We start from the raw sequence: 24750 nt of genomic DNA on the forward strand, positions 1-24750 counted from the left end.
CGGCGCCACGAAGAGCACCACGACCCGCTTGGTGATAAATCTTCCCGGGCATATGGTGCTGCCCCCTCCAAATGGCCTGAAGTGCTCCGTGCGAACCCGTTCCCCCGTAATTGACCAGGCACGGAAGAGGCGACTCAATCCAAGGTTCGTCAGTGTTGAATCCATCGGTGACAATAGCACTGATCCTGCGTGAAAGCTGGGCCTAGACTGCATCGTGAAGATGTCCGGATCGGGAAATATGCCCTGAGAGGCTTGGAGTGGGACACAGTTGCCAGCGAGGGAATGACATTGAATCCCAGTGCAACGTGGTTGAACGTTGTGCGTAAGGCGCAGTACTCGGTACTCGTTTAGTCAGGAGGATCATGTATCTTTGGTTGCGTTGCCATTTACCACGACAGACCAATGCAGTCAAACCGTCGAGACCGGGTAATCCCTGGGAAATAGGGGGCTCTTTTGCTGGTCCGGAGTAGCGCCTCGCTTCCTTCATCTTCCTTTACTGCAACTCCACTCCACCTGCATTGTGCCCTGGATCTGGCTTCCTCGTGCCTGGGTTGGGCTCCACAACAGCTTACAGTTTACACGGCTCTGTCTGGCATATGTGCAGTTGCACTGAGGTCCAGCGGGCATGACTTCTCAAAAGCCTCCCGTCCACCCCCAACGCTGCTCGAATGCTGAATCTCGCAGCTGACAAACCCAAATCAACTCGGTAATCCTCTCACAGTTTTGCCATGGCTCACAAAGACGGAGAAAACCCGCCACCAACAGCCTGGTCGCAGGCCGCATCCGCCAGCGTCCGGGCCGCCCTGCACGGCCGCGACATCCTGCACTTCCCGGGGTCGCCCGAGTTCGCCGACTGCGAGGCGGCCTACTTCACAGCCGCCGCGGCCGAGGTCCGGTCCGGCGCCGTCGCCCGCCCGGCCTCGACGGCCGACGTCTCGGCGCTCCTGGGGGCGCTCCGGGAGAGCCTGCCCGCCGACGTGCCCATCGCCGTCCGCGGCGCGGGGCACGCCACGTGCGGCGGCACCGCCAAGGCCGCTTCCGGGGTGACGATTGACATGCGTGGGCTCCGGGGGGTGGACGTCCTCCCTGGCGAGAAGCTGTTCGCATTGGGGCTGGTGAGAATTGGGGGTAAGTATTTCATGATTATCCAACACGGCTCCCACTTTAAGTGTGCATCTTACCGTGCTTGATGAATCTCCTCGGCGTCTCGAGACACGCTGTAATATGCAGCAACGAGCATCGGACGGCACCGTGTATCTGTCGTTGAACATGACAGCTGACATCCCGCTTCTCAGGTCCGTTTATTCTAAACTGGAAGCACACAATCCCCCATTGACCACGGTGGGCGGCCGCATGCCCGGCGTCGGCGCCATCGGCTTCTTGCTCGGCGGCGGTCTCTCCAGCCTCTCCTCACGCTTCGGCTTCGGAGCCGACATGGTGTCCGTGTGGGAGGCAAGCGAGCCGAATCATGTCTTGAAACCCCCTGACAGTACCATTACTGACCACAACCCAGGTCGTCCTAGCCTCAGGCGAGGTGGTGCGCGCAGCCCGGGACGACGAGCGCACATCAGACCTCTGGGACGCCCTGCGCGGCGGCTCCACCAACTTCGGCATCGTCACGGCCGTCGAGATAGCCTGCATCCCACACCCAGCGACCTTCCGCGGCGCAAACGTCTTCTACCTGCCCACGGCGCGGCGCGCGAGCCTCAGGGCGCTGGTCGACGTGGGCTCGGAGCCGTACCCGGGGGACGGGAGGCCCATCAACCACGCCATGTGGTGCATCACGCACGTGGTGGGGATCAAGCTCATCAACGCGCTGCTGACCACCACCGGCACGGCCAAGGAGGTGGACATGGCGGGCTTCGTGGGCGTGTGGGGGCGGATCCCCCTGACGGGCGGCCTGAAGGCCGGCTCGCACGGCCGGTTCATCGAGGAGCAGGGCAAGCTCGCGCCCAAGGACGGCAACAGGACGCTCGACAAGACCATCACGGTGAGGATGGACTTTGACCTGCTCAACGCCATGGTCGACCTGTGGTATACCTCTGTCGACACGATGCGCCAGAGGGTGTCCGGGCTGATGATGTACACGCTCGTCTTCCAGCCCCTGTCGGTGGGCATGCTGGAGGCGTCGTGCCGGAATGCCCCCTCGCGGCCTGTATCCACTACTTCTCAGGGCTTGGACCCAAAAGAGGGACCCCTGGTTGTGGTTGAGATCTGCATGACTTGGAAGAAGGCCGAGGACGACGAGCTCATGAGCAAGGAGGGGTCCAAGTACCTGGAAGACTGTATCTCGCTGGCTCGCCAGATGGGCAAGGACCACCGCTTCATCTTTCCCAATTATGCCTGGCCTACGGAGGCGGTCATGAAGGGCTATGGCGGGGATCGTCTAGCCGTATTACGAGACGTGGCAAAGAAATGGGACCCGGAGGGCTTCTTCCAGGGCCAGTTTGTAGGAGGCTTCAAGATCGGGAGATAGACTTCTGGCTGGGGCAGTCAAGCGTGTGTAATATTATAGACTATGTGTAATATTTGAGTTCCTCTACTAAGCCGGAACGACAATGATTGCCCCATCAGGACAAGAGACAATGTATTCTGTAGACAATTAGAGTCGACCTCGCTACCCAAGGCTTTGGATAGTGACTTTTCAATCTTCTGCAAACCAGTGTGTGGAATCTTATAGAAAATGGATATTCGCACAGAAGAAAACGGATGGTATTATACAGATACTTCTTAAATAATATTCCCGCAGCTAATTAGAGCATAACACCCACGCCCAATTCCCAAACCTACACCCAATTTATACACCTACTTGCACCCAATTTGCACACCAACACCGATTTGCATGGTTGATTTATATGCTTGATTTGTACATTATATGAGTGTTTGAGCGTGCAAATTAGATGTGTAAATCTGGTATGTGAATTGGGCTTGAGTAGGCGAATTGGATGTAGGTGTGTCGGGTGTGGGTGTGTTGAGTGTGGGTGTGTTAGGTGTGAGTGTACCAGGCGTGCAATGTACCTGTGTACTATCCGTTTCTTTCTGTGCAAACATCGGTTCTCATATTATAAAGCAAGATCTTGGTGGTGTATATGACAGACTGGAGAGCATATCAATGCCACGAATGACTCAACGCGGTGATTTAGCATTTGGAGGAACAAGGTAATTGCATATTGGTTAATCAGCAAGAATATACATAATGGCGCTCACCATGGAACACTTCAATCTAGCTACGAGAATCAGGTATACAGGCAAAATTACTTGCAATTCAATGGCTTCAAAGATGATTGCCTGAGAGTGGATAGGGCGGTGCTGCAGTGTTATCAAGCCAGGGGAATCGATTTCATCGTGTTCCACTGATTTCAAAAGTCGGTAATATAATGATCACGCCTACTAAATTATGTAATGATCACACTGGTAATTGACTCAGAAATTTGGGCTGTACATTGTGTGTCTAGAGACCTATGTAGGTGTCAGATTTCATGACCAGGCCCAGTGCAATTGCCATGTATGCGATGGATGGCAACAAAGGCGACATTGGGGTTTTACCTGTCTAATCTTATATCCCGGGTTTCTCTTAGTAGTATTTGGTAAAACACTCTTGACTATGTCTGAATACCATTCATGGATCAAGTACGATCCCCAAGTTCGATATCCACCACCCACGGTTCGTTGTTGGGCTCATCACCATGTCCCATGATAGCAGCATTGACCATGAGTGTCCTTCCCTCTTCTGTAGCATGCACCAAGCTGGTATCCCTCACCAACCCCTGAAAACTGAATCCATCACTGTCTCCCCCTTATGACCAGACAAGCGACTGGATCCCATGGCCTTCGTGGATATGCCCGAAACAGTGCAGCTTCGGCCTGGAGCGCACGATGGCGTGAAGAGCTTCGGGCAGCCACAGTGCTCGCCGCCGTTGCCCAGGTCAAGATGGTAGGCTGCGGAGGAAGAAGACAACGTAGATGTCGGCAGCGGCGGCCCGTGTGTCATCACAATGTCGACACCCTCCGGGATGGTGGTTCTCGTCCCGGGGGTAAGAGAACGCGTAGCCGCCACACTCGGGTGTGAAGGGGGACGCAAAGACTTTGAATGACCTGCCGTCGCCTAGTGTAAAGGTGTGGAGCCCTTCATCAAGGAGGTGAACGCCGCGCTGTCTTTCGTCGTCGAACAGCTGTCTGGACTTGACTGGCTCTTCTGGGTCGTCACCCTCCTCTTCATCGAGGTTTTCAGCCCACCACTTCGGATCCAGTGAGATGTCGTGGTTGCCGGCGATGACGAGCTTCAACTCTGCGTCGAGGTTGCTCAGGTGATGGAGCGCCTTGCGGTAGTTACTCAGCCCGCCAATCATGGTCATATCTCCACAATGGAGGGCGACATCGACTTTGGCTGTGACGTGTGGAAAAGCATCTTCGTGAGTGTCGGATATGATGAGGCAACGGATTGTTTGTGCCATTTCAAATAGTGAAGAAGTGTCGCCGGAATAGTGTTTGGTATTCAACATGTGACATTCAAGTCTTTTACGCTGTTTATGAGTTGACAGGAGGAATATTCGGGTAGATCGAGTTCGGGGTGTTTACATGGCGGCTCAAATAAACTCGTGCTTGTGACCGGACGCTCTTGCCCATCAAGGTCCATATGTTCCAGCAATTTGGTCATAACTTGGTGAATCGAGGTACCCAATGATTCGGAAAATGGCCACTAGTCGTGTTGGTTGCCGCTTGGGATGACTTTAGGGCATGGATGAAAGAATTACGGAGATTGGCGCAGGTCTGGCGTTTAGACCTAGACAGCCACCTTTTCACATGCGGCTATATAGAGGGTGGGAATTGGTCAGTGGGTTGGTCTTTCCAACTATCTTCGACGGTCTCTCACCATAGAGGCGCCCCAGGTGAGGGTCTCGCCAGCTGCTTGGATCAACAGGTAGCAGTGATGTCCCGGCGACGGTCGTGGCGTTTCATTCCTAATATCTGCTCAAAACTTGAATCTAACCGAGAATATCTAGTCTCATACTGCCTAGCAACACCCAGAGAGACTTCGTCACAATCACAGACATTGTCACTTTGTGCTCACCAGCTTTTTGGCAAAACAGCGTCGTCGACTGAAAGTGCGTCATGGATCCAAATTCTCCTGAAAAGTTCACAGACCGTTTCCTGACGGTTTGGCCTTACGCCTTAGGGCCAGATGAACTCGTCTCGAGAGAGATGGCATGAATAGCTAGCTAGTCTACCTCACACTCTACATTCCTACACCACACCACATTGTGCAAGCAGACCTGCTCTCGCACTAAGTCTAGGGGTCCACATTTGGGCCACCCCCCCATTTGGGCTACTAAAAAAGTCCTCTTCGCCACATCACCCCTTTAATTAAAGTTACTTTAAATCCTCATTACCACTTATAATAATGCATTCCTTTATATCTATAGTATCTTTAAAAGCGTTTATTTTTGCTAAGTTATTCTTAATTATACCGGCGTTAATTTACACCCTATGTATATGCTTAATTTTAATAAATATAAAGTTTAAGCTTATTTTAATCTTTCTCTTTTTTTAAGATGCTATAGCTGCTAATTTATTTTTAAAAACCTAATTCTTTTAAAAAAGCATTATTAATTGCTAGTTTTTCTTATTATATGCTTTTTAAACCTTTTTAAAAAGTAATTATTATATTATGGATAAGTATTTTTATAGGTTATAATTAATAAAAATTACTTATACCTTTTAAAATATTTTAAGAGTTAAAGAAAGCCTTTTTTATAGCTTAATAAATACTAAAGTAACTATTTTAAACCTTTTAATTCTTATAGCGTTATTAAAAAAAGTTATAAATATTACTTTATTAAAGTTTTTAAGCATAATTATACTTATTAATAATTTAGCTATATTAATTAGCTATAAACTAATTCCTTGCTACTTAGCTAATATATATTTTTTTTAAAATGCCTTAAATCTTACCTTTTAATAATAATAAAGGAATAATTGCTTTCTTATATAAGTATTATTAATATAAAGGTTAAGAAAACTAGCTTTCTTTTAATATACCGCTTTAAGGCTAAAAAATATTCTTAAATTAAGAAGTTGCAGTATATATAAGGTATATAATAATAAATAAAGATAATAAATTTTATATAAAAAGCATTCCTATATAAACTTAAGGGTATAATGGCTTTTATATTTATTTATTATTAATAAATGCCATTCCTTAAGGTTATTTAGCTTTATTAAAGGGATAAAGATCTTTTATAGCTATTTAAGTGCTATAATATTGTTTATTTAGCTATTTAGCATTGCCATAAACTCTTAATTTTCATAACCCTTAAGGGTTTTAAATTATTACTATTAAATTAACTTCCCTTTAAAGATAATAAGGAAAGGGTATGATTTGCTTATTATAAAGATATATTTAAGGAAAGAGGTTTATATATATAACTTATGGCTTTTTTAAATAATAACCTTCCTTCCCTTAAGTTTTAAAATAATGCTATTCTTCCCCTTTCTTTTAGCTATACCCCCTTTATTAACATTATGTTAGTTAGTTGGTTTAATATTTATAATTACTAATAGTTAAAGGAAGTTAAATTACTCCTTAATTATGCTTATCTTTATTTTATTTGCTTAGCTTAAAGTTATTTAACGGCTTTATATACTTTAAATCTTAGGATTTTTAATAAGGAATTTTCTTAGTTAGTAACGGCCATATAATTAGAAATAAAGTTAAGGAGCAATTACTTAAGCTATAAAAGACCTTATTTTAAAATAGGTTATTAGTAGCCTTAATATTGCTTAATTAATTATTTAATTAAATAGGCGTATTTCTTAGGTTTTTAATAGCCTTAATTAAGATTTTGCAGCATTAAAGTGGCTTTGGGAATTGTAAAGATAATTATAAAGTATGCTCCTTAAAATGTTGGTTTGTAAGGTAACCTTTTGGGTATTAATATTAGCCGCTAAGGCATTAAGTATTGTTTATACGTTATCTTCGATATATTGCTTTATAAGGAGTGAATAATGATATGTTGAAAGTTTAAAAAGGAGAGGAAATTCCCTTGTAAAGAAATCGCGGTATATGTGATAGGGTGGGCCTGACGCGTACGTGGGTGTGGAGTGGCCCAAATGGGGGGGTGGCCTAAATGTGGACCCCTAGACTTATGGTCCAGGCTCTCTAGGCCTCTTCCTAGGATACGTAGACGATGGAGTTGGCTTTCCGTGGCAAGCAGCCATTCGTGCGAGGTGACAAGGCAGACCTCCGAGCGAGCGCGGCCGTCCATCGCCTGCCTCTATTGTGCGGCCGCCATACCACGCACAGAATGACAACGATTCTGGACCTGATGTTCGCTGTACTCCTCATGTAAGCCGTGCATACCCAGACACAGCCCATCTGCTGAAGAACACGCCGCCGCGCCGCCGTAATCACATCATGATTGGACTTTTCGCAGACATAAGCCGTATCCTTGAACGGGCTCGACCGTCGGTGAAGCTGCCTGGAGCGGGAAACGTTACAGCAAAGTCGTCCTCGAGTGATTCCATATACGCATATTCAGCCCAAAATACAGCGGTTTGATTCGAGGTGGAAAACCCACCAGAAGATGGATACCGTTCACACGCCTAGGGCGTGAGTCATCACTGCTGCAGAATAATTTGCGCGTGCTTGTGGAAGGAACTGCTGCAAGTTGTCTAACTTGTGCGCCCTTGCTGGCGGTACCTTGCTGCTACTAAAAAGTAAAAAGCAAAGGGCCCTGTTTACTTGTGTCGGGGAATTTTTCCCAGCTGTGGCTTTGAAAGTCACGCCATTGTACAATCGGCGGCGCCGTTCGCAGTCGTTCGAATAAGGTGATGAGTTGAGATGAGGATGAGACATACATCATACCGCCTCGTCAAGGGGACCGCTGCGGTCGCGTGCGGTGACGATGATGATGATGAGTAAGTCGAGGAACGCCAAAAAAGTAAATGCAGGCAAGGTACTTTCGGCGACGACAGCTTTGCTTACACCAGGTACCTCTTTTTCCCCCGCCCTCCTCCCCTCCGCCCCCGCGAGGAGCAAAGCACAATGTGGGTTAGATGACCGCCTTTGCTTGGCAGCAGGAAGCAGTCAGCACACCGTTTGTCTCGAAGGCGATCTCCGTTCCCCCTTGGGGGGAGGTTCTTCAGCCCTATGAGTGGGATAGAGTGCTGACACCTAGGGAGAACAGCCAACGATGAGGTCCGGCGGGCTGGAAACCAATGAGATCCAGCGAGAGCTGCGACGATGATGGTGATCAGCGAACTGGCGGTGCAATGTGCAGGACTCCGGGGAGAAACTACTTTGTCAGGTGGCACTCCCCTTCAGAAGCAGGCAGCAAGGGAGGGCAGACTGGGTGCGAAAGCGGCTCTGTTCAGTGCACTACAGAGCCGCGTGCCTGCTGCGATGGGCCGCCAGGAATGCTGGGGCACGCGCGAGGGAACAATACGCCCCGGGCTGAGACACGATGTGCACTCGTGTTTTTCGACTTGATTGTCTCTTTCTGGCAGCCTCTGCCATTGCCCCTGTGGCACGAAGTGCCCCGTCCCCCCCCCTTTCCCACCCCCCGAGAGTGCGAGACGGATGGTAGCCTGACCGCTCCACTGCACTCAAGAAGGATGCGGTTGTGTGGCTACGGGGCCAGGTCGCAGAGCCTCCTCTGATCCCAAATGGTTTGGACACCCCTCGCCCTCGCCTTCAGTAAGGGATCATGTGTGAATTCGTGCGACAGTAGAGGGAGGCCTTTCAGCTACAGAATGCACGGCACCGGTGTGCCCCTTCCGACATGATGGTGTGTATCGAGCTTCGCTTGATGAAGCGGCTGCACACTGAAAAGCAGCCACCTTTACGATGTAGAATCGGATGCTTTGCGCATCAAATTTACGAGGCGTGGCGCCCCCTTCAACCAGACGACGCTTCACAAGGCCAGGAGGGTTGTTGTTTTTGGAGTAGCTGATACTTGGAATGTCACGTCGCTGGCCCCTCCAGCAATCCTGACTGGTCCGACCTGTTCTATCCTTGGGAGCATCCCTTTCGGCGACCAGGCAAGCGGCTGATTGGGGCTAGGGTAGCGCTGTGGCCTTAAGGGTGGGAACGCGAACATGCGCTGGTAACGGAATCACACATGCACTTTGAGAAATGGCTTGGAACTTTTTTTCGTGACCGCTGAGCGCTTTTCGAATCGAACGTCCAAGAGACGCCGGCTCGGATAGGCGGGTGAAAAGGCTGGTGGAGAGAGGCTCTCGTGAACCGTAGCCGAGGACGGGGACTTCTTCGTACTCGCTTGCATGCCCAAAATGACAATTTGGGAGCCATCGGGCAGAGGCACTACCTCAATATTGGCACCAGAAACGACGCCATGCAGCGTGATGGCGGGGAGCGTGATCTGTCGAGCACGGCGGGGCGACGGGACCGAGAGCATGCGACGGTAGGCGAGATTCAGCTCAAATGGCTCGAGCTATGACACGCCCTGCAGCAGAACAGCAGCCAAACCCACACTTGAATGCAGCGAGGCATAATGGTAGATAGATTGCGGGCTGGATCGGGTTGTAATTGTCGTGATTGAACCCTGCAGCCAGCTTGATGCCGCCCGTCTCCTTGTGTGATGCGACGGCTCGTCTAGAGGCCCGCGTGCGAGTAGCAGGGGCAATCTGCTCGTCAGTTGGGCAACCTGATACGCGAAGGATTGGCGGGCATGGGCATGCAAGTCCCGGGCCTGGGAATCGACAGCACCCCTGGCCGGCCACCCAACAGCCTCAAAAACGTCATTTCATGTTCTGAAGCGAAGCACTGGGGTGGCTCAGCACCCATGGTACGATAGCTAGCAGCCGCCAATGCAGAGTTGACCACTGGCACGGAGCGATATTGAGCCGCAAAGTCCGCAGGAAGTGACTCAGGCCGACCGAAGATGCGGACTGTGCGTGCGTGCTTCATTCATTCCCGTTCCGCAAACTCCGCGAAAGACGATGGTGCATATGAGGATTAGAAACCAAGGCGCAGCCGCCCAAGTAGCGTGCTGAAATCCCAGCCCGGGATGGGTGCTCGTGGTTGTGCCGATGATCATGACGATGATTGCGAGACAGCATCTTGGCCTCACATGCTCGCGGAGGACACGGCAACAATGCAGGCCCCGAGGCTTGGACAAACTAGCACGTCGAAGCAAGGGCGTGCGGGATCGAGGCGCGAGGACGCGAAGGCGCGCGTGTCGACCATGGACTCTCGGTTATGGGCAGCAAAAGGACCGCGCCGAGGTCGCATCTCGTTGTTGAAACACAACCCAGATGTGTGTGTGTGTGTGTGGTGGGGGAGACATGGAGCAACACAAGTGCCAGGGCCAGGCTCAGGTCTAGGCTTCGGTGGCCGGTCGAGTGATGATGGATGGAGTGAGTGAGTGAGTGAGTGAGTGAGTGAGTGAGTGAGTGAGTGGTTGAGTGTGGGGTGATTTGTCCCATCTCGCCTGCTTGGAACGGTCAGGAGGCACCGTTTTGGCCCACCGCCCATCGCCAACGCCTTCAATTCCAATGGCGCGGGTTGCGAGCGACGTTGCCTCCAGGCGAATGCATGCATAATTAAATTGAATGATTGATCGATTTAGTAGGTGAGGGAGTGGATGATCAATCCCCATGCAGGGCCACCATGTGTTGCGAGTCTGCTCCCAGTGCTGGGCTCGATTGATGCGGTGGAACTGAACATGCGCATGCAAAAAAGGGTACATGCTGCAGTACGTAGGCAGTCGGACTGGAGCAATCGCAAGTACCCTCTGTACCGGGTAGACGGTCGAGTACAGTACCAATATCCAGCAGGCTGGCTGGCAGGGACGTGCACGAGATACCCGGAAGCCCAGGTATCAGGCCACCCCTGCCCTTCTGCACTCGTGGCCCGTGCTCCTGCCGCTCAGGTGCCTGCCCGTCGCGTTCCCACATTGGGGGGAACGGCAGCGTGCGCCTTCTGTCTTTCCCCGCCACCCCTGCAATCACTGCCACCCTTGCCGCTCCCGCCCTTTCTGGGTGCGCCAGGTCTGGACCCCACCACGAAAGAGCGGACGAGGAAGGGGCAGTCCCAGATGTGCATTGCCCCATCTAGGAGACTTGAGACCCAAACACTCTTGCCGTGCATTGCATCACATCACACCGCACACGCAACCCAACACCACACGACAACTCGACACGACATATCCTCATCTCGTCAAATCTCTCCGACCCGCGCACGTCGCATCCACATCCACACCCACACACAAAGTGTACCGCACTCAGATACGCTCACACATGACCGGACCCCGTACCATAGTGTACCTGACTCCCTGTGCCGCCACTTCATTCATGCTCCTCCCTTCGGCCAACACCGCCTTGGAGCCTCCCCTCAACGTGGTTCATCTTGCCCAGCTGGCGGCACCATCCGCACGCACGCACGCACGCAGTGACATCAGTCATGCACAAGCTGCCACGGCATCAGTAGTCTGTCTCTCCGCTGTTCCGCGCGGTGTCGCTCGCCTCGCCTCGCCTTGCCCCAGTCCGTTCTTGCCGCCCGACACACGGCGGCTCACATCCGGTGCGCCTTGGGCAGGGTGTTTTGAAAGAACAAGTGGACCGACAATCGGGATTTGACAAAGACAAAGATGACTTGACGGTATACGATTGATACCACTCCCCCCCGTAGCATTGGGCACGTCCTAGCAAGTATCATTCGGCACTGCCCTCAGCTTCCAAGCAGCCACTGGGACACCCCGCAAAAGGGCCAGGCAAGCCCACTGATACTGGTGGTGGCATTTTGACCTCTACAATACTACCGCATGGAAGCTGTCCATTCAGCGCATATGATCTCGCCAGCTGCTCAATACGCTCTGTTGAGAGGCACCCTTCAAGGCAGAAGCAACTGGCATGTGGAATCAATCGGCAGAGTCGAGAGGTCGGACTCGGCCTTTGCTAGCGGCCATTGTTTAGGCGCTTACGCCTCTGATTCGCTGTGGTTGGGGGGTCAAACGCCGGATCGCACGGAGCTTGACGACAGCAGCCCCCTCCGCCCCTCCGGCTGCTTGTCTTCGCTGCCGGGGTGGCGCTGTCATCGGGCTAGGGCCATTTGCTGCTGCGACTCCATGCACTCGTCCTCGAGAGTGCTGCGGGCTATGTCAGCAACTCCGCAAAGTCAGGCAAAGATCAGCTATCTCCACGACCACCAGGGGCGTGCACCATGCAACCCTAGGACAACAGTGGAGTACCGAGCAGGCCGCCCATCAGTGACTCATCCCTGCTCATCATTGATCTCGATACAGAGGCATGGGCCTTTCTGCTCTGCTGCGCTTCGCTCCACTTCTCCAAGAGTCGATCCAAATCGCCCAGCCCCTGGAAATTGTGGTCATGGGCACTGCGACAGGTCGCCGTCTGGGTGGCACGATCCAAGGATTGAATGGGTCTTGTGTCACAAACAAGCAACGGGCCAGCTGACAGAGTTGACAGGCATGCCTGGTCGGGTATCCTCTCCACAGCCGGCTCGCTACGTGCTGATCTGTTCCCCTCTGTCGGGTCTGTCTGGGGTGTGGGGCTCATCTTCAGCCCTACGGCTCCCGTCCAATCCCATCGGCTGTCAGTGAAGCTGCACCACCGCGGCGATGCCGATCGACCCCCCCTGAGCCCACGGCACCCCTCTTTGCAAGATGATAGCTGTTTGATCGCGACGGCCACATGCGATTCCCAGCACAGCGTCACGACCCAGGTTCAGATGCACGCGCGGTAGAGCACTTGCATCCGCCAGATGATCGACACTGCCTCGTCTTGGTAGCCTCACCGCCATGAGAATGATTTCCCGAAATGGAGCATGCGGCAATCCTGGCAAACACTCTTCGACGTGGTAGTGTACGGCATGCCGTCTGTGCCATTGGTTCCTCGGCGGACAACTTGCCCACCTCGGTGCCGTCTGTCACTCTGGATCCGGTCTTGGCTGGCCCGACATGCAATTTCTAAGCCGGTAACCCAATCTTGGTGGGATTACAAAGCCTCGACGCGACCAGCACTACAGAGACTCGGACTATCTGTGCAGCTAACTCTCAGATAACTAGGTACACGCTGCACTTTTTAGCGGCTACGCGTTTCTCTTCTAGGGCATCCTTTGCAGGTCTCTTGCGGGCTCACTGTATGGACGTGCGTTTTCCCTGGCCCCCAAAACCGAGTTCACAGTGGATAAGGCAAGCCCTAGCCCTACAGGGCCCATGTAACTCTGTGGAATTTTGCGAAAGTCAATTAGACGTCTGACAACGGGTACATGCGTGACCTGACCACCAAGGTACTTCCGTGTTGACACCACGAGCGTCCTCATCTGGAAGTAAGAAGTGAGACTCGTCTTGGTTCTCGTCTTCTCTAGGAAATGTGTTTGACAGATCCAGCTCACAATGATGTCGCCGGTGCATTGGCAGAACCACATTCTTGACACAGCCATTCCAAAACCACGGCCTCATGTTTGCGGCCGTTTTCTCTGTAAGTTAATCTCGAGCGGCCGCGGAGGATCCGAGATCCCCAATCCCTTGTCCAGAAATACCTGGGAGAAACGCTCGCACAGCCGGCAGACGCCCGCCCATCTGTGGGCGGGGGGCTCAGGGGTCTGCAGACAACACACGCAACAACCGTTTTGCGCTTAGAGTTTATTACGGTGCCGACGGGGATCTTTTGTCCACACACCCTCCACCTTGTGTAACGAACCAAGGGACGCGGTAGTCGGCTGCAAGGGTGCAATCTCGTTCCAGCGGACTTTATGGCAATCGCCCTGTGAATCGCGAGATCGGTTCAAAGCCCTCGGGCTTAAAGCTCTGGTGTCAACAGCCTCAGTCTGGTGTATAGCTGCCCATAGTAAGATCCCAACCTTGTCTTGTGTTGGGCCTAAAATGGCAATGCAACTGTCTCTCGGGGACCTCGCTTACTCACCACTCTATCTGCGCACCTCAGACCACCCAGCTAACTGGGCTGGCTGCCCGAATCTAAGCTGAATCAACAACAATTCACCGATAGGCGTCCTCGCCTGGGGAAGCACCACTCTTTGCAGATGCATGCCACTCAATTCGAGGGGGTGATGCGAGGGCGGTTGGAAAGGGGGTGGGTGTTGATGGTGGCCTGCTGCTGGGTTGTCGAGCCCATCACGGCTTGCCCCTTCCAGCCAAGTCGCCAGCTGCACATACATTCCCAGAGAACCCAGCGCACAGCTCCGCCGGCAGTAGGCCGTGCCGCAGCGATGGCGCGGGTGGGTCGGGCTTCGGCCGAGACGAACCGAATTAATTTAGAGCGCCCGCGAATAGCATGGGGATGTCCATCGCCGTTTGTTGTCAAGTTATTAGGCATCGCGAGCAAGAGTAGATTGGAATATCGCTTCAGGGCTGTGTTTCCGGTACAGCCCCCTGCCTGCAGCCCGTTTCCTACCTACACGTGCGCTGGGAACGCGCCAGGGGCCTCCTTGTAATTTCTGTTCAGCTCAGGGTCCTCCCTGCCCGCGAGCCCGCCGTGGCACGTCCGCTGTATCGCGCCTGCGCATTTGCGAAGGTTGGGCCCAGGTGGTGTTATTCTATTGGGCACGGAGCGGTATTCGAATCACATCCCGGGTTTTGGGTGATATCCCTTCCCTGTCATGCTGGCCCTCGTGGCATATGCCTGTCCTCAGATATCTACTGCATGGAAGCGAAGCCATTCCTCTTTCTTGCGTGTATTTTCCTCCGGTCGGATGGTGCTCCGCTACCAGGGGGTAGGGGACTGCCTGGGTTTTTTTTGTGGCTTTCTAGGGTGCTGTCTCTCGCAATGTTAAATTCAGATGAACCAAGCTTTGGCCTGCCTGCCCGCCTGTGTTTAACGCGTGCAGTTTTATTTACTAGGTCAAGCCACACGCTTGTGACATCTGCGGCGTTCCCTCATCTCATGTTGTCCCAACACGTGTCTCGCCCAGAAGGCGATTGGCTACCCAGGTTTGCGATGCGAGTGCGTGCGCGTACTTTTACAGCATGCAATGCAAGCGCAGCGCCGTGCAGTGCAGTGTAGCGACAGTGCCTCGCATCTCAGATCGCTGTTGTGGGAGCGAGCGAGTGAGTGGTGGTTGGACATTTGGGGGGAAGGAATCTTAGGAGATGCGTGTGTGTGTGTGTTCCTCGTCTCGGCCCCCAATATGTCCTTGTCACATATTCCCACAACGTGGCTTTTGGCCCCCTCTTACCATTTCCCCTCCCCCTTTTCTTGGGAGGCATGGTCTCTCATCCTGCGGAGACCACTCGCTTGTCTCTCTGTTACAGATTTGTCGTGTGGTCGGGGTGCAGGGGGGGGGGTGGCAGCCACCACTCAAGCCGGGGGCAGGGCGGGCCCCGGGGTCAACCACCATCACGGCCGTTCCTCGTCCTTCCTTTTCGTATTCCCGAGAGGAGACTGTGCTGAGCCCGTGACGTTGATCTCAAAGAAATTCGGCTGCCTGCTGTAGCTGTGGAGTCGTTGATGTGAATCTACTCCTCCCCACCCACCTTCCTCGCACTCCACGAGCGGATCCAAACATAGAGCAAAATGGGCCCTTGGGCTACATATGCGCCTGCGCACAAATATGCAGCCTGCGGCCACCCACCCACCCATCCATCCCCCTTGAGGACCACGCGAGGTCTGCCCCCAAGATATGCAGTGCGACCCGACCATTCCGCCTTACCAATCCGCGGTGTCGAAGGGGAGTGACTGGGGGGAGGTAACCTCACATAGTGTCTCCCAGAGACTGCAGCCCTTTTTCTGCGGATCCGCATATGGCTCGAGACTAGGGGTGAAGCGCCCGCCTTGTCTGTCATGATCGGGCGCCGCGCCGTCGTCGCTGTGCCGCCCCGGTGCGCATGAGGCGTCTTCTCGAAGAATAGACGAAGAAGAATGCCCCTGGCCCCCAAGGCGCAGATTGGAGCCCGGGCCTAGCGGTCGAGACGCGTCTCCCCCTTTGATTGTGTTCGCAGGCTGCGAGACGTGAGGGAGTAGAGTAGGCGGACGATGTGACTGGCGAGGGCCCCTTCGAGCCGTCCTGACGTGTCTCGCAATAGCAGCTATGAGCTGTGGTCATGGTGTCGCTGCCTCTTTTTGCCCGCAAAGCCTTCGTGGTCGAGATCACGCTGAACGGCACAATGTGGCCTACACCCACTCGACACACTGTCAGGTACCACCGCAGTTGCCGAATCACTGACGCGTCCATATCCCAGCCATGGCCACGAGACCGTGTATAACCCGCCAGACGACCTCGGCGAGGCAGAGAAATAGCGGTGGCGGATAGGTCGGCCCGGTTTGATGGCGGGGGGCACATGTCTCTGTGGGTAGCACAGTTTCATCCTGCGGTGGAAAAGATAGCCTAGCCTTGTGGGTCTCAACCGAGATGGTGGTGGTGGTTGCGCGTGGAAAGCAGAGGATCAAGCCTAGTCGTCTCTGCGCCTCCCCTCCCTTCCCGTCCTAGATGTCCTTTGTCACCGTGCACAGGTCAAGTGGAGGGCGCAACATCAGAAGCCGTGAGCATTGGCAGGTTCCGTGGCGGCAGAATACGCCTTAACGCTCGTTCTTCCCGCGTACCTTGCTCCATTCAGACACCTGGAATGGAGTTGGATCATACCGGCGGGCAGGTAAAGCCCTTGACTGGACGCATGAGCTGCGTTTGTGGAGGAGGGGTGCCCGTCGCCATGTGGAGTTGTGGTCAGCCCTAAGATACCTCTGCCGAGGAATGCGGGCGACGGACAGCGTGCACCGTTTTGCGGAAGGGTAGGTAGGCAGCCACGCAGACGGTGCCGCCGTTTTCTCCTGTCAGTCAGGAATATGCTTGTCCGCTGCGGACTTGCTGCGGCTGCGAACACCGGTCTCGCACTCTCTGAGCTCCTACCACCACGGGCCGTGGAGGGAGCTAGGTGAATGTGTACCATCGTGTGAATTTTGACTCGCTCCCGCATCTGGTTGCGCTAAACAAGGCCATTTGTGACCCTCTATATTTATGGCCCAGTACGACTCTGTGAACTTGGACCGGCCCTCGACCATGTATGGTCGCTGGTTTCCTGGTGTTGTCACTGGTTGATCCGATGCGATCCCGAGTCTGCCCTCAATGCGCGACAATGGGGGGAGTCCGCCATGGGCGCGTACGAGACCCAGAAATAGCAAGACACTCGTCCTGCCATTCCCATTGGTCGAGGCTGGCCGCGCAACAGACCACCACGAGGGCAAGCGGCCAGAGCTGGGTGGTAGAATCCTTTGGTATGGGCAAAATATAGATGCCTCTTGCATGTGAAGTATTGAGTTGGGTGAAACAATTGTGCGCATTTGCGCAGAGATCACATTAGCCCGCCCTGGCTGGTCAAGATCTGTATCGTGCAAAGATGTGACCAACAAGGCGTGAGACTCGTCTGACATCGGGGGAGTTTGGGGGTGGGGTGCAGTTGGGGCATCGTGCAATACCACATCCATCGAACTGACCACTGCAACGGATTTGAATCAACAAAGGAATTCTTAGGAGGCCGCAAGCCGAGCGAATAAGGCCACAATCAGTGCTCTTGGTTGAGGACAGGATCACTTGTCCACACGAGGCCGACTGCTTTGAGCCGCCTCCCATCAATGAGGAGGAACAGCCCCATGGGGGGCGGCCGACACTTGACGGTATTGTCCACGACCCTTTGCTCCTGATGAACTGGTTGCAGACCGTGGCTGGGATCGACCAGTGGTCCGAGGCCTTCGGAATTGGGTCAATTGGGGTAAACCTCAGTCACGGACGAGGCTGAGAATCCTCCCAGTGGCCCTGACGCAAGAAGGGGTCTTGTTGGCGGGGTAGGGTTGATGGCGTAGGGTTGCCGGAGGTGGTTGGTGCTTGGGAAAGGAGGGCGGGTCGTAGATGGACCGACCCAGTGGTCTGGGTGCAACAAGGGCACCAAAGGACCGTACATTCCCGTGCCCAGGCCTTGCCCGGACTCGTCCCAGGTATTCCCGCTGGGGAGGGGTCTGGGGAGGGGTCTGGATGCAGAAGCCCATGATTGGCGCATCTGCCGTCTGTGGAAACGGCCTCGTGTGATCCACAGGGCGGCGCGGTGGTGGGTGTACGTGGTATGGAAGGATTCTGGGTGGGTTAGCTCATCTGCAGGGAGGTCGACGAAGCGGAGGTTGGGGGCCAAAAGGACCGCGCAGACGTACCCACCTGGCCCATGCTCAAGGATCGCTATTGCGACATGTCTGAACAGCCTCGACGGCGTGCCAGCAAAAGGTCCTCTCGCCGATGTGACGTTGTGCCCCAATGTCTCAACATCAATCAATCGAACTCCGGCGCCGGGATGCCGGTGGTCATTGGACCTTGACCCTGATATCCACCCAAAATTAAGGCCCAGGAGCGCCATCCTACCGGGTCTCGAACGTTCGGCTTGGGCTTTGACTTCTGTTCGAGGATGCGGCACTTGTCTGTTGGGAAACCTTGGTTGAATTTAGGCGGAGAGACAACACCGAAGTGCGCTTCCCAAAGTGCGAGATCCTAGCTACCCGTTTGGGCAAGGGTGAGCCGGGCCTAGCGAGAGACAAGGTGCTGACTGAGCAGCGTGGGCTGCAAAGGTGAGGCGTCGTAGGGCAGGGAGAGAGTTCTCGCGTAATTCCCACCTTGGTAACCCAGAAGGGCTCTCCCGCCAGGGAACACTGCGCTGCAGGTGAACGGGATCTCTGCACAGCAGGCGGTGCCACACCAGCTTACAGCATTCGATCCACACCGTCGGGTCTGCTGTTGCACCTGTGTGCCGGGACACAAGATTCTGTCACCGATGGTTTGGCACTCTGCCTTGGACCTCATGCTGGCAAAGTAGCGGGCATGGTATTGATGCACATGCACAATCTCCCTGAAGATCAGGACTGCAGGAAGATTTGACAAGTCGAGCAAGTCCGACGCCGATGTTGCGGTCAAGGAGTTGAAAGGTGTCTTCTGATGGCAAGCAGCTGCTCTAGCCCTGCATGCGTCGTACAGCGCGGCCAATGAGGAGCCCCATGCAGCTTTGTAAGTGCAAGGATCCGAGAATAGCAGCATGATTCAGCACGTGGAATTAAGGTGATGAGGGTTCTCAGTATGCAGATCAAATGCTGCAGCCTGCCAACCCTCCTCGGGCCACCTTGTGCCCAGAGCATGCATGCTGACATCCCATGTCCGGCGTTGGCAACTGTACAAGGGGACTTGAACCAAACACCGATGTATGATCAGGTTATCACCGCAGTATGAGCCAGACTCTGTTTAGCTCCACGATCCTGGCAGACGCGGCAGGTTTGACCTTGACCAAAGGACCTTTGCTGCGACAAGAACGGCATCGTTTCGACAGGAGCTAATATCCTTGTAAACACATGCGCACACACGGTCGGCTTTGAACGCCTTGTGACTTGTCCTGATGCGACAGTAACCACTGCCGATCCGTCGGCCGCCTCAGACAAAACAACCGGACGGAGGAGATAAGCGGATTTTATGCTGTAGCCGCAACAGGAGCGATACCCGTTGTGACAAGTCCAGGGCAGGAATCTTGCTGTCGCGACATAGTATGCATTGCCATTAGACCTTGGTCGTTTGAATCCAGACAGCACGCGTCAAGCGGCCCCCAATTGTTCACCGAAATCCTCCCGCTTGAGCAGTTGAGCACGGGAAGATAGGGCTGGAATCCCATGCAGTACCCCTGGTTGCCCTGGGCGGGTAAAACGGCCGCAGTGCCGCTGACCTGCATGATGGCAAATGAGCCAGAACACGCACCCACATATACACACTGGGTTTATCAGTAAGACGCAAACAAGCGACCAAAGGGTGGTGTGCGGGTCGTTGCGCCCTTAGTCGAGCCATGATAGCACGGAGAGAGCAGATCTGTCAATGCTACCGTGGACAGTAGCGCAAGTCTATATGCAAGGTGCTTTTTTTCGAAGCCTCTTAACGCCGGCGCGACCTACTGCTGGTGCATTGACTTGTGTCGTCCGCCCCCCTCCGCTCACTGGCCACACCAGGGGCCCCGGCTTGGCAGCGTTCTTAACTAGGACAGCCAGACAGCCAGAGTGAGACCACGCCGTTGATGCCGCTGTCGGGAACTTTGGCGGCTTCGGTGGATTCCCGACTAGTAGAGACCAGTGCCCGTTTCCTGTAGGGATTGGCGGGACGGCTGGCTCTTAAGGTTGAGGCTAAGCTGGACGGATTTGCTTCGGCCCTTTACGAGCGGCCGCTGGGAGCACCCATGCTGCGTTTACAGCTTTGGAATCGAATTCAGCTTCGTCGATGATCCGCGACGTTCAGCATGAAGGACCTGAACAGAGGCTGAGCATAGGCATCTGCGGCCGTGTCTGGCGCAGCATCTTCGACATCATATGCTCTACGCGGCGCAGATCTCGAAAGAGGCCTGACGAGCTCAGTGCGATTCTTTTGTAGCTGTTAGGCAGACGGTTTCCTGTGGCAGTTTGAGGGCCTTGGTTGTCCCTTGTTAGATACGAAAGCTTTGGGAGGGCCAGGTGGGACCAGAGCTCTAACGTTCGGATTGGGTCACGATCTCCTGCATTGACGGATCATAGGCAGTGATGCTGGGGATCTCGTCCATACCACAGTGCAGCAGCATCCTACGCCTAATTGCTAGAGCACTGTGGGGTTTGTCTACTACCGAGAAAAGTGACCACCTTTTCTGCGGGTTAGGAGGAGGCTTGGACCGCAGCGCAGCGGCGCAGGGTAGAGCAGCGGTGTAGGTAGCGAGGCCGACAGCTTTGCGTGCTTATCAATCGAGTCGAGCGAGTAGGGAGTGTCGAAATATGGGTGCCTGCTCGATGATACGCAGTCCCTAGTGGTCGTAGTCCTTGAGGAGCCTTGAAACAAGGCCAGGATATGCCTGCGTGCGGCACAGGAAGGCCACGGGTGGTCTAGCCCTATGGTGGAATGGAGGAGGCTCATGAAGCGGGTCGACACGGCCGGCGGCCGCTATCGTGCTGTATCTGTCACAGGGCGTGACATTGACAGGCAGACAGTGGCAGACAGTGGCAGACAGTGACAGCGCAGCGAAGCGCAGTGCAGTGCTGGTGGCAGAGCCAAGGCACGCACAGTTATAGACGATGGTTAAAGACAGGGAAGACACCTCCGTGAATGCAGATGCCGCTCGGTGGAAGATGAGGTCGGCTAGGCCATCTCGATGAGTTGTGTAGTCGAGTCGAGTCAGTTTGAGTCGCGTTGAGGTGTGATGCGATGCGCTGTGTTGTGTTGCAGAGAGGAGGTGGTGAATGTTCACAAATGGGTGCAACCTCAACGTCCGCCAGCGACGCGACTTGGCAAGATCCGCCAGGCAAAATTAGCAATGCGCTACACATTTCTGTTGCCTGTGCGTAGGTGCGGTCCTGAGTCCTGGGCTACGGTAGGACAGGGCAAAAGGACCATCTACCGTTTGTGCGTCGCCGTTTCGTACCACCCCACAGCCACGACCCAGTAGGCGCGGACGCGGCCGTTTTGTCTCCACGGTGTTGCAAGACAGACCCACCTGCACCCCCTGTCCTGCCCGTCGCCCTTGCCCAAAACAGGACAATGGTCTGCGCGCAAACCCACACCCCACCATCTCCTCTAGCGTCCAGGACTCGCGCAACTTCCTTCCCTCTGTACGCCCTGCTGCCCTCTTGCCCGGTGATTCACAGTCCTAGAACCCACTATCGATGGCATGTCACTGCCTCTTGTCTGCGGTTTTGCCTGCCGTTTGCTCACCCATGGGAACTGCACTGTAGATCGCATACCCCCCATCTCTTGCTCGCACTTTATGGCCCAATCAGCGGACGTCCCATAAGCCCAGCACCGCGGTGTGGAGCAGACCCGGCCACTGGAGAATCCGGTCTTGGCCGCGGCAGTCTCCGGTCCCAGGACACAGGGTGCGATATGTTGTAGCCTGATGCGACAGGCGTCGGTCTGTGTCTGAGTCTGTATGTCTGCCCGCTCGCGTGTGTGTATCTGTGTCCGTCGATCAGTCAGTCAGTCACTCAGTCAGTCTTGTCTGTCTGCCGCAATGACTTGGTATGGCTCATCTAGGACAGGCCGACGCAGAGATGGACGGTACTGAACGGTAACGACTGTGCTAGTGACCCCGTCTGCCCGACCCTCCGTCCCTTCCTCGTCCCAATGCCGCTACTGTCGTCAGGTAGCTACGTTCCATGCATTAGCCCACGCCCTGCCGAGCTCGCTGTGTCTTGCTTCGTAACGACCTCAAATAGCAGGCCAGCCCTCCATGAGACAAGCCCGTCGAGGTACCGCAGGTACGTACCAATGCAAAAAGCCCTTCTTGCGTCTGCCTTGTCCCAGAATACCTTCCTGCTGGGAAGACCCACTGTCCTGGGCCGTGCAGGGTGCCGATGTACCTCTGGCGATGGGACCGGGGCAGGGGCCACACATGTACCTCTCGTACCTACCCTGAGCTCCGCCCCCCGGGTTTGCTGCGAGCTGGAGCTCCCAAGGGACGAAGTAGACGTACCCATGTCCCCAGGGTTCCGTCATAGCTCTTCCTTCGGCGGGCTTTGCTCTCGAGCACTGTCGTATCTCGTTTCTCGTCTCCCGCCTCCCGTCTCGTCTGGTCTCTCGTTTCGATCCTTCGAAGATGTACGTACCTACATGTGCCCGAGTACGTACATGCAATACAGCACAGCACAGGACAGACAGTTTGATCCTTCTCGCAGGGATGCTGCCACCATGGGTGCGCCAGCCCACATGGGCCTTGACGTGCCCTGGGTCGCCCAAGCCCACCACCTGCACCTCGCCTTGTGCTCATCCCGCCCGAACAATACTTATATGTCGAGATCCCTCGCAACGCCCTCTTCCAACTCGAGTCTTCCTTTGGTGTTCATGACAAACTCCAGAGAAACAATCACACTTGTCTTTCATATCTGAAGCTCCCTCAACAACCAGAGCTTCACTCCTCTCTGTGTAGTCAACCAACAACACACGGCTTGGACCGCCCCGCCCAACACGCACCACATACCCCCAGCCTCGTCCCTTCAAGCCTCGCCCCACGAGGTCTTCGCGACAATGTCTACAGAAGCTCACCACATGTTTCCGGTGATGGCGCCTGACCATCACCTCTCCGTCCACCAGTACTCGGGCTGGCCAGCAGAGCACCCGCAGCACATCTCGGTGCGACAGTACCCAAGCACCAGCAGCGCCTTCAGCAGCTCAGCGCATCCCGATGAAGACTGGACCAAGGTCTCGGATCTGGCTGAGCGCAGGCGGATACAGAACAGGATTGCCCAGCGCAACTACCGTAGGTGACCCTTCGCACGGGCACAACAGCAACCTGTCTGAGCGTGACTGACCCCCGGCTGCAGGCAAGAAGATAAAGGAGCGCATGGCCGACCTGGAGAGGCGCGCGGGCTCTGACGGGAACAAGAGCAGCAGCACAAGCAGCAAGAAGTCGCCAAAGACGTCCAAGAAGCAAGGACGGCGCCAGTCTTCACCACCGCCGCCGGGACACCACTCGCTGCAGCCACCATCACAGTCGGGCGTGCCACAACACCCCTTCACGCCGCCCATGAATCCGGAGGACCACTTCTTCCCCTCGCCAAGCCCGCCAGCAAGCAGCCCGCCACCATTTGCTTCCTACCAACCCACGTACTCGCCTCCCAGCGACAACGGCATGATCATGCAGCCATACGGGAGCCCACAACAGCAGGCAATCGCAACATCTGGCCCTTACCAATTCGGCATGGTGTCCACAAACGCACCCACGCTGCCGCCAATGACACACTTTGCGGATGCGTACAAGGCACCCAACCTCAACGGGGGGAATGAGTCGATGTCGTCGTTTTCCAACTACGGCGACTACACGCTTGGTGGTCACTTGAACCCCTCGCCCTACGATTCAAATCCTCATGTGAGTTCCTTGCGCCACATCCAAAACCATCAGCACAGCCCTCTCCCTTCCGCCACTCTCCCTCCCTTCGGCAGCGCGATGGCTGGTTCATCTGCCGGTCCTCTTGCTGCGCCTGTTCCTTACCGCCCTCGCTATCCTCCTTCCCCGTCTCGGAGTTGAAGAACGATGTGTACGTCCCACGGCGAGAAGAAGAGAAAGAAGAACATCATCATAGAGAGAAAGACAACGCTTTCAACGGCCCAAGAGCAAAAGGCTAATACGACAGTCTCACCTACAGACCCCAGCTCTGTCGCACACCTTTGACCACTCGGACAACAATTCGGAGGCGGATTGGTGTGCCTACCCAGTGACACCACTGTCGATGGGCTCACCATGAAAAGAGATAGAGACAGACGCAAGCAATTGCAAACGGCATGAGGAATGGATACACCTGATTTAACGATTTTTTTGTCTATACCTTTTTCTTTGAACTTTATTTTTAGTGTTATGATTGGACGGCCATCTCCCTGTTTTGTTTTCTTCTTCCCATCTCGAGAGTACACTGCTTGGAGGCAGCGGGGGCTGTTTTGTGCAGCCGCGGAGTTCAGGGCGTTGCTCTCTTCGGTGCAGAACAGACCCTCGCGCGCTGGCCTGGCCATCGGATGGCCAAGATTGCCTGGGAGGAGCAAAGCTGGATAAGAGACACACACACAAGCGACTTTTTTGGATTAAAAGGATTAGCGTGGTTATTTTGGGCATCAGGGTCACGCTGGCCTGTGGACTTGGGGCCGGAGTTTCTGGTGTGGTTTCTTTTTTCTGTCAAGATCTCTCTAAGAGTTCTTATTTTTTTTTGGATATTCCAATCAATCTACAACTTCAACTCTGAACCATAAAAGTCAATCCCGTTCGTTGCAACCCGTGTAGTTGACAGCACGACGCTGCCGAG

At 54.3% G+C, this 24750-nt stretch overlaps 3 protein-coding genes across 3 annotated transcripts; 2 read left to right on the forward strand and 1 right to left on the reverse strand.

Moving 5' to 3' along the window:
* Positions 1–728: 728 nt before the first annotated feature.
* INS49_008934 (uncharacterized protein) lies at positions 729–2476 on the forward strand (the record flags this gene model as incomplete). Its single annotated transcript, XM_043169671.1, has 3 exons — positions 729–1128; positions 1319–1443; positions 1514–2476. The coding sequence occupies 3 exons, from the start codon at positions 729–731 to the stop codon at positions 2474–2476; spliced, it is 1488 nt and encodes a 495-aa protein (XP_043027351.1).
* Positions 2477–3926: 1450 nt separating this feature from the next.
* Positions 3927–4349, reverse strand: INS49_008935 (uncharacterized protein; the record flags this gene model as incomplete). Its single annotated transcript, XM_043169672.1, has 1 exon — positions 3927–4349. One exon carries the CDS (start codon positions 4347–4349, stop codon positions 3927–3929), a length of 423 nt encoding a protein of 140 aa, XP_043027352.1.
* An 18668-nt stretch (positions 4350–23017) lies between these two features.
* On the forward strand, positions 23018–24201 carry INS49_008936 (uncharacterized protein; the record flags this gene model as incomplete). Its single annotated transcript, XM_043169673.1, has 3 exons — positions 23018–23216; positions 23281–23825; positions 24103–24201. The coding sequence occupies 3 exons, from the start codon at positions 23018–23020 to the stop codon at positions 24199–24201; spliced, it is 843 nt and encodes a 280-aa protein (XP_043027353.1).
* Positions 24202–24750: the final 549 nt, after the last annotated feature.

Source organism: Diaporthe citri (genome assembly GCF_014595645.1).
Source record: "Diaporthe citri strain NFHF-8-4 chromosome Unknown scaffold_3, whole genome shotgun sequence".
NCBI lineage: Eukaryota > Fungi > Ascomycota > Sordariomycetes > Diaporthales > Diaporthaceae > Diaporthe > Diaporthe citri.